The sequence below is a fragment of the Cupressus sempervirens genome, chromosome 3 (genome assembly GCF_028749045.1).
Source record: "Cupressus sempervirens isolate cs-2001-9-10 chromosome 3, ASM2874904v1, whole genome shotgun sequence".
NCBI lineage: Eukaryota > Viridiplantae > Streptophyta > Pinopsida > Cupressales > Cupressaceae > Cupressus > Cupressus sempervirens.
Window position 1 is genome coordinate 444,095,797 of NC_143120.1, and position 9,823 is coordinate 444,105,619.

The 9,823-nt window shown below is 37.0% G+C and overlaps 1 protein-coding gene across 1 annotated transcript; it reads left to right on the forward strand.

Annotated features, from left to right (window-relative positions):
• The first annotated feature begins 464 nt into the window (after positions 1 to 464).
• Positions 465 to 2,320, forward strand: LOC149566980 (uncharacterized). Its single transcript, XM_089816592.1, has 3 exons — positions 465 to 524; positions 675 to 2,078; positions 2,186 to 2,320. The coding sequence occupies exons 1-3, from the start codon at positions 465 to 467 to the stop codon at positions 2,318 to 2,320; spliced, it is 1,599 nt and encodes a 532-aa protein (XP_089672718.1).
• The last annotated feature ends 7,503 nt before the right edge of the window (positions 2,321 to 9,823 follow it).

A 9,823-nucleotide genomic window follows, 5' to 3' on the forward strand; every position in this document is an offset into this window, starting at 1 on the left:
ATTGGCTATTTGTGGAGGTGAGAATCACCAAAACAAGGGGTTGACGAACAAAAGCCCCTATATAGCCACACACACAAATCCATATTATAGCCCTTTTTTTAAAAAAGAAATCGAGCGTGAAAATAGTAAAAATCAAGCGGGAAATTTAGAAACAGTCGGTCGGTCTGGGAAAGTTCACTAATATAAGAAACTCACAGCAGCATACAGCCAGTCGGTCGGGAAATTTCACTAATATAAGAAACTCACAGCAGCATATCATTTAGAAACAACCAGTCGGTCGGGAAATTTCACTAATATAAGAAACTCACAGCAGCATATCATTTAGAAACAGCCAGTCGGTCGGGAAATTTCACTAATATAAGAAACTCACAGCAGCATATCATTTCACCTCTTGTTTATTTGAAAAAAAACTAAGGCGATTTTCGTTTTGTATACGTAGTTTTGTAAAAGCTTCGCAGTTGAACATGGAGAAGGTTTTAGAGGGTTATTTCAACAGATTTCACTGGATTCTGTGGATTCTACTGGTTAGACATACACTCTTCACCTATTTACATGTTAACTGTATTATCAACCGGTTTAAACCCCATATTTAAATACTCACCGTAAATTTTTCAAGAACATTGTACGCATTAACAAGTTTGTTGAAATGATATGGAATTCATGTTTTTTTACAGGTTATTGCTAGTGTTGTGTGGAGTTTATTTTCATGGAAACTGCTGTCTCAATCGAAGATTAGCAGAAAAAGAAGTCATTTGGCCAAAGAGAAGGAGCGTACAAAAGAAGAAGATACAGATGAAGGTCTGGAAAGAAGAGCCAAAGCAGCTGAAGAACAGGTTGTATTGATTTCACAAGAGTTAGAATTGATGGATTTGTATGAACGCACCGGATCCGATTCTGTGAAGAAAAATGCAGATTTTTTGTGGAGAAGACTGAGAGAAGTATGTGAAGAAAAAAAGAACTTAGCAATTAGGGTTTCATCTGAAATTCAGAGCCGCAAAAAAGAAAGATCTCTGGCAATTGGTGCCCGCAGTTTGATTGAGAAAGAGTTGGAATCTCGAACAAAGATATTGGAGATTGAGAAGAATGATCTGCAAAAAAAATTAGAAAAGGAGATTGATAGGAGATCGAATGAATGGGCTTCTGTTCTGGAAAAAATTAGGGCCGACGAGAGAAAGATGAGAGGGAGAATAAAAAATTTGGGGAAAAGAAATGTGAAATTGGCAAGAGAAGTTTCTTCTTTGAATAAAGAGGAAATTCATGCAAAAACCATGGTTATGGATGATTTGAGAAACAAATTTAAAGATGCGGAGGATGAGATTATGAAATTAAGGGAAATCCTTTCAGAATCTGTCAATAAGGCTAAACAAGTAGAAGATGAGCGGGATTCAAACAAGAGAATCTTGAGGGAAAAGGAAAGGGAAAATTCTGAGTTGCAAAAATCGGTTGTTAGATTGCACAGACTTTGTAGAAATCAGGAAACAACAATTGGAGGATTGTGGTTACAATTAGACAATGATGTGAATAATAATCCACAAGAAAAAGACAAAGATGTTCGTATTATCGAGCTACAGAAGGAACAACTCAGATTGGTTGGTATAGAACATGGGTTGCGCAAGGATTTAGAGAATTGCAGGTTGGAAACTGAAGCTCTGAGGAAGAACAATGGCAGCCTTCTTGAGAGGGTGAGAAGTAAAGAGAAAAGTAGTAGTATTGGATTGATCAAACTTGATCAAGAATTTTGGGATTTCCTTCATACTCTGCAAGCTCAGGCATTCCCATTGCTGGATGAGAATGTTCAGCTTTCTTTCAAGTTGCTTGGTTTTGTTAAAAGGGTGTGGGAAATCAATGAAGGGGAACACTCAAAGGGTATGTTGACTTCTGGACAAGAAAGAGATCATGTCCTTGAATTGGACGTGATGGCTCAAAGTTTAAGGAAAAAGGTTGAATCTTGGAAGGAAAGTGTGCATAGGCAAGAAGAAATCTTGAAAGAAAAATCTCATATTTCCTGTGATGAATCTCTCAAGCAAGATTCTGTTGAAAATTCAGAGGCATATCAAGAAGAGCAACAACATATAGAGGTAATTGGAACTATTTCTTTTGTTATCTTGAGGTTTTTGCATTTTTATCCAGCTTTAGAGAGACTGGTGGCTTAGAGATAATTTAGCCCATAATATAAATTCAACAGTTCTTTCTGGAAAAGTTTAAGGCGAGCAGTCTTATGAATGTTTTACTGTGCTTCAGCTTAGAAGTTTTGCGTCTTAAATTTAAGGAAAAATCTTATAAATTTTATTTTTTAGCAAATCGTTTTCAGTTTTGGTAATGATAAAGTGTGCAGATTTTTGACATGTGGAACTAACTACAATGTATGGCTCAGACTATCTGTCCCTTTGATGAAACCACCATCTAGTATTCTAGTACATGGCATGGCTGAATTCCTTGTATCTATGCGTAACTCGAGTTCCATGCTCAGTTTCCCCGACCCCACAGCTTGTTTGGTTTCAGAAAGTTCTATAGAATTGTTCTCTTTATTAATTTCGATAGTCAACTTCACCGAATCTAGAGTTTTAGAGACAGAATTTGCTGGTTGAGTAGCAAGTTCACTCCGTACCATCATAAGATGAGATGCGAGGATATTCATATATCTATTTCATTCTGTTCAATTTTAGATTTTTCCAAGCTATCAGAATCCTCAGCATGACAGTTTTCATCTTTTGTGTTACCTTCATCATCTTTCAAAGGTTGAATAATCATTTGTTTCTTTTTCACCACTATGTTGTCCAATGTTTGTTTCCATCTTGAGCTAATCAATGACAGATAATGTCATCTCATTTTTGTCATGGTAAGGTCTGAAAGATACAACCAACGGATCATATGCTTCCCGTTTAAAGTTTTACCATCAACTAATAATATTTGATTGCTATTTCAGAATGAGGAGGGGTTCAAACAAGTTCAACATGAACTAAGAGCAAAAAATTTGCTTGTCAAGATTCTAAGGGAAAAGTTATTTTCCAATGCAATTGATATAGAACAACTTCGAGCTGAATGTACAATTTTTGTAAGGGGTCAAGAGGTTTTGAGAAGTAACATTGAAAGCCTACAAGGTAGCCTCAGTAGCTCAAATCAGAAAGAGAAAGACTTGGAAAATCAAGTATGTGTTTTCATGCTTTCAATTGTTTCTATTTAGAATGTCAAAAGAAGATTATACTTACTTTTGAAGAGCATTATTATATTTAGAATGTCAAAAGAACATTATGCTTACTTTTGAAGATCAGTATGTTTCTTCTAGATAATGAATACTAATGCTATGATATATTTTATATATAGCTTGCAGGTAAGGAGAATACCATCAAAAGTTTACAAGTTGACTTACAAGAGTGTCTTAAAGAACTCGTAGTGGTAAAAGGAGAGATGGCCAAAGTTTAAAAAAGATGCATAACCAACTACCTGGGAAATCAATGAACTCATTTGAGAAATTCAATGAGGATGTATAGTTAGGAAAGCCGAAATGCATAATTTTGTAGTATTTAGATTCATTCGTCTTTCCATTGGTACCCATCTAAACATTCAACATTCTTGTTGGTTGTATTCTATTTCTTGAACAAGTGTAATATAGCTGATTTTCAAAGGCATCTAAACATATTAAGAGGAAATCTTTTATTATATAAAATTTCTAGTTGAAAGATGGCACTAGGGCATTCTGAAATATTGATATTTATACTGTTAAAATAAAAATTAATTTTTTTAATAGTAAGTTTGTTATTTGCTTAATTTTGTTTAATTTAAGTAATTTATATTAATGATTAAGAATATGTATTAATGTATTTAATCTTGTTTATTTGAATTTCAAATTTGTATAATTTAATTTTTGTTTCAGATAGTAACACCAATTGTCCTTGAATGATTGAAAGTATAATTCTAATTGAAAGATGACATTAAAGGCCTTCTCAGATTGAAATGTTGATATTAATATTGATTACTTGAAAATTTAAGTTTTTGCACCATTTCAAGTTCTCTATTGGATTAATTTTGTTATACCAAATATATTTAAGCTATCTATATTAATGATTAATAATAAGTACTAATGTATTTAATTTTGTTTTTTTGAATTTCAAATTTGCACCATTTACATTTTGGTTTCAGATAGTAACACCAGTTTACTTTGAATGATTGGAATCATATTTTTGTTTTATTTTAAGGATAGATTTGTTTGGTATAATTTTCAATACAATCATTAATCAAAGAGTAAAATAAATAATATGGAAGCAATTATAAAACTTGTGCAGTTATTGAAAACATGGTGCACAACCATTTGAAAAGGGTGACCAAGTTAAAATAGAACAATTTTTATCTATTAAAATCTTTGTAACCTATGGGAGAAAAAGATTCACATTTTGATACCAAAGTTAACAAGAGCAAGCGTAGTGAAGTTTGTTGAAAATAAGGATCTAGTCAATGATTATCAAGGCCCCCTTTTGTCATAAGAAGTGTCTTATGTTCTTGCACCCAACTTTTCTTGCAGAGATATGGAGTGCAAAGATTCTAAGAGGCTGAATCTATCTTTTTTGAGCTCCTTTGAAGACTAAATAGTAAGTGCCAGCCTTTGTTGACAAAGTCACCCCATTTTTTTAATTCTTGTGTAAGAAGCTTGGACATGTACAAAATCAAAAAAGGAGGCAAGGGAGTTTGCAAGCAAACAAGACATTGTGGATGAAAAACCAAAAACCATCCAAGAAATCTTCTCGCCACATTCTAAATGAAGATTATGTCTTGGAACGTAAGGTGTTTGAAGGCGCATCACAAAAACATGTGCTGAGGAATGTTATTTGGGACTACAAACTGGATGTTGTTATGATTCAAGAAACTAAAATGTCTAAAGACAAATGGAAATGCTCTCTTTATTCAAAAATGGGAAAGTGGTTGGTTGTGACTCGAGGGGAGCTTCAGGTGTTGTTGTTTGTGTTTTGGAATGACTTCCTTATTCAAGGTGAGGTCATTTTTTTGAAAATAACATTAGTTGTACTAAGTTTACTCACATTAGAGAAAAATATCTCTCGATTCTTCCAAATATATATGCACCCAATACTAAAAATGATAGTTTGGGTTTCTAGGAAAGGCTTGGAGATCTTACAAAGTTCTTATTTAATGAGCCTTGGCTTGTTATGGGGGACTTCAATTCTCCTATTAATGTGAGTGATAAGATGAGAGACTAATGCAACAAGGATCCAAAGGTACCCCTACTGGAGGTAATCTGGATCCCTACAAATAACTACATAGTGGAAACATAACACCAAGGCAAGATTTGATAACAAATCACAACACTTTATTCATAAATAAACTGTTTCCATGTAATATGCCCGATTGTAAGGTCTTCTTGGTTAATTCCAAATACAGAAAGAAATTACAAAGCAGTTCAACAAGATCCCTCATCAAGATCCAACTCCACACTAATCCCAACCAGTTTAAATCCACACTATGGCAAAAAACCTCGAGGAAATCTCAACTTGTGCTTGCAAGCCCACCAAGCAATCTTCTGGTTTATCAAGCCTTGGCTACTAGCCCTTCTCAAAATTTTCTCGTACACTTCATCCTCTTCTCCAATTTGGATGATCTACCTTCTCCTCAAGACTCCACAAAATACCCCTACTTATACCCAACTAAGCCACAAGTAAGCCTAGCCCATTACAAATTAAAATAAAACGTTACATTAAATGTTTGCATAAGCCACAAGTTGGCTACAACATAAATTAAATACCCATACACAAATTAAATGCTAAAAGTCAGCTCACAAACAACTCGGGCATCACAGGGACCAAGACCAAACCGAGTGTTAGAGAAAACCATGCCGAGTGTTAGCATTTCACTAGACATAATCGAGTTCCTTCAGTAACCAAGCACCAATATGTGTTGAGTCCTCCAAAAGTAGCCGAGCCCCTTCATAGACGAAGCTGACTCGGGAAACACTACTGTCAAGCTCCCAGTGCAAACCGAGCTCCCTGTATTTGCTGAGTACCCCAAGTATCGCCAAACATCTTCATTAACCAAGTTACTTGGTTAACACAACAACCAAACCAACTCAATATCAATTGATTCACACTTCATTCTTTGACCAAGTCCTCCAACTCCAAGGTCAAACCACACCAACATGCAGGAATGCAAGCCCACCAAGGATGCTTCTACATCAGAGTTTTCAGTAGCTAGAAGAACATCTTTTGGGATTCAACACATAAATGCCAAATTGGTTCTTCACATACATATCCTCTAAGTCCTCAACTTGTACACTCTTTCCCTTGATCTTCTTCTACTTCTTCACATCCATCCGCAGTGTACTACAAGTCTACTTTCCATGTTGATCTCCAACCTTACTAGAATCCTTTAACCCAACTCGGCTAGCAAAACTCAGGTTCCTCCTACCGAGCTCTTCATTTTGTAAAAGAATTAGGGAATTCTTTCTACCACCTTTCACAATGGAAAACAAATTCTTGACATAATCATGCACAACCCTGCAATCATAATACCAAGGTATACTAAGCAACACATGACAAATGTTCATGTCGACAATATCAGACAACACTTGATCCTTATACTTTCCAATCTAGAAATCAACAAGGCATTGCTCCCTCACTTCTAAAGCATGTTCACCTTGCAACCAACCAACCCTATAAGGATAAGGATGTTTCATTCTTTTCAAACTGAGTTTTTGAACCATCTCCTTAGCAACAAGGTTGTCAATGCTACCACCATCCATAATCATATTGTAGACTTTACCACCAGACTTACAACGAGTCCTGAACAAACTAGTCCTCTCACAAGAATCTTGTGTCCTTTGACAAACCAGTACTCGCTGAGCTAGCAAACTCTCTCCTTGCTTAGGTTGACTGGCATGGCCTTCAACCTCATTCACAACAACTCTTTTGTCGCCAACCTTTGGACATTCATAAAATATATGTCCTACTTCTCCAAATTTGTAGAAAATAACCTTTGCCTATCCTTCTCGTCTAGTCAATAGGTTATGGTTCATCTTCTTCACTCAGTTTAGCTTTTATTGAGCTATCCTGCTTCTCCTTCCCTCTAGAGTTACCTTTATTTTTCCTCTTCAACTTATCTTCTACCTTTAGGGCATATTGATAAGCATCCTCAATTGAATCAATCTTCAATATACCATCCTCATCTTGGATATTGAATCTCAAACAATTAATGCACCTAGCTACCTTCTCCTTTGACAATTCTCTATACCCAGAGCGAATAGTCAACTTGTAGAACTCCTTGATATAATCTTTCATAGTCATATCTTTCTGCTTCAAATTCTATAACCTCTTGAATAAATCAAGTCCATAATCAGTAGGAATGAACTTAGCCTTCAACTTAGTTACCATCAACCTCCATCTAGCGATCTTCATTTCACCTTCCTCCTCTCTGTTTCTTTGCATTTCTTTCCACCAAAGAGTAGCATGCCCTTTTAATTCCATTTATGCCAACGTTACTCTAAGTGGATATCCAATATCCTCTAACTCAAAGTAGTGTTCACATTCACCAATCTAATTAATCAGGTCTTCAGGATTCAACGTACCCAAGAAATTAAAAACCTCCATCTTATGCTTTAGTTTTAATTGAGATCTAGGTCTAGCAAACTAACCAACCCTATTTCTCATATTTCTCTTCACACAATCAATTATGTGCTCACCACTCGATCTAGAAACTTAAAAGTTTTCAGAAACTTCCTCATATCCAAGATACACCACCTATAACACTTACAATTTTGGTAATCATGTCACTCTTCATCAATGCAATCTCATATCAGAATTTTGCTTTAATCTTCTCTAAGATCCTTTCCTCCACAACATCACTAAGATCATCAATTTCCCTAGGGTCCAATCTTCTTGGAGGCATCTTCCAAGATCCTTTGCAAACCCAAAGTAATGAATCCATAAATCCAAAAGATCGAACAGCTCCACGAGATCAACCTTATCTTCCAGCCTTCACCCAAGTCCTAGTGCAAACTACCTCAACTTCGACGCTTGGTCTACACACTCAAGAACAACTGTGCTTTGATACCACTTGATGCAACGAGAATCCAAAGGTACCCCTTCTAGAGGTAATCCAGATCCTTGCAAATAACTACACAATGGAAACAAAATACAAGTGCAAGATCTGATACCAAATCACAACACTTTATTCATAAATCAACTATTTACATGCAATATGTCTGATTGCACGACCTTTCGGGTTACGGAAAAATACAAACGGAAATTAAAAAATAGTTCAACAAGATCGCTCAAGATCCAACTCCACACTAATCCCAACTAGTCCAGATCCAAACTATGGAAGAAAACCTCAAGGAAATCTCAAATTGTGCTCACAAGCCCACCAAGAAATCTCTTGGTTTACCAAGCCTTAGTTACTAGCCCTTTGTTATCCATTTTTTGCCTCTCGCCAAAAAATTTGAATTCGAATGCTTAATCCCACCCAACAGTCTCTCCCCCACTTTTATATTATTTAAATGGCTTGGAAATATCAAAAAAATAAAACGATAAAACCTTCTTGTATTTTCTTATTTCCTAAATATGTTTTCGCTGGCCTGCACTTTCTGCGCCATCAGATCTAGCACAAATCTATAGTGGGTGCTTTCTCGCATTTTGAAAATGCACTACCTTTGCGTAATGAGGGGAAGCCCCTTTGCAACATGTGAATCAGTGGGTCCAAGTTCTTCTTGTGGGCTGCAGAAAGGAGGAAGGTTAGTCCAACTGGCGATTCTATTGGCGCCCGCTTTCCCACATTCAAAGTTCTGTCAAACTTCCTGACAATGCAAGTAAGTGCTTTTTGGCCACGTGGTAGGTGGGTCCATCTTCTTTGAGCAGCTGTAGATAGGGTGGAAAAGGTGGCAGGGTGAGTTGGCAGTTCAATTGGTTCCCGCATTCTTGCATTTTGTCTTTTGTTAGGCTTTCTGACAATGCGGGCATGCCACTTTGTGACACATGTCCCATGACATCCCATGTTCCCAGTTGTACCTTCCACCGTTACATCTATCGAGATCAATGGCTGGTGCATGCCCACAATATGAAGATGTGAGGTAGTTAAGGAATGCAAGTATGTGCCCTTGCAACGCATGGCATGATGTGACATCCTAGGCCCGCTCTCCTCAAGAGGAATAAATATTTTTGTTGTGGCACTTGTTAGAACACGTGGGTTTGAAAAGGTGATATTCTATTCAGTAGCAAGATCCATTGTCTGATGCAATCATATCAGTGGCTAGTGCATGCCCGCAAGATGAAGTTGCAAGGATGTTAAACAATGCTGGCATGCCCCTTTGTGATGCGTGGCCAGTGGGCCCACCTTTCTTAGAAGGTGATGACGACTCATCCTTGGTGGCAGTTGTTAGGTGAGTCAGAGTACAATGGAGGCATTTCATTGGCCCATCTAGCTAACTAGGTATGCAGTCCAGCATGATTTTATGATCACCATAGATTTAAAGAAGATCAAGGGTTGGTGCTTCCCCACATTAACAAGATGCAAGGAAATTAAATAATGCGAACAAGTGCCTTGCTACCGCATGTCTCTGTGGGACCAATTTCTTGTGTGGGTCTCCAGGGTGATGCCAGTTAGGGCCGGGTCAGGTTGAGTTAGATGTCGATGTTTCATCGGCCCAAAATTTTGAAGAGCAAACACAGTAATATGGGGGTCTTTGATGATCGCTGATCTCACAGAGATCAACGATCAGGGCTTTCCCACATTATGAAGTTACAAGGAAGTTAACCAATGTGGGGAAGTGCCTGAGGGATAGGTGTCCTTGCGGGCCTGGGGAAATACATTACAGTTAAGGTATTAA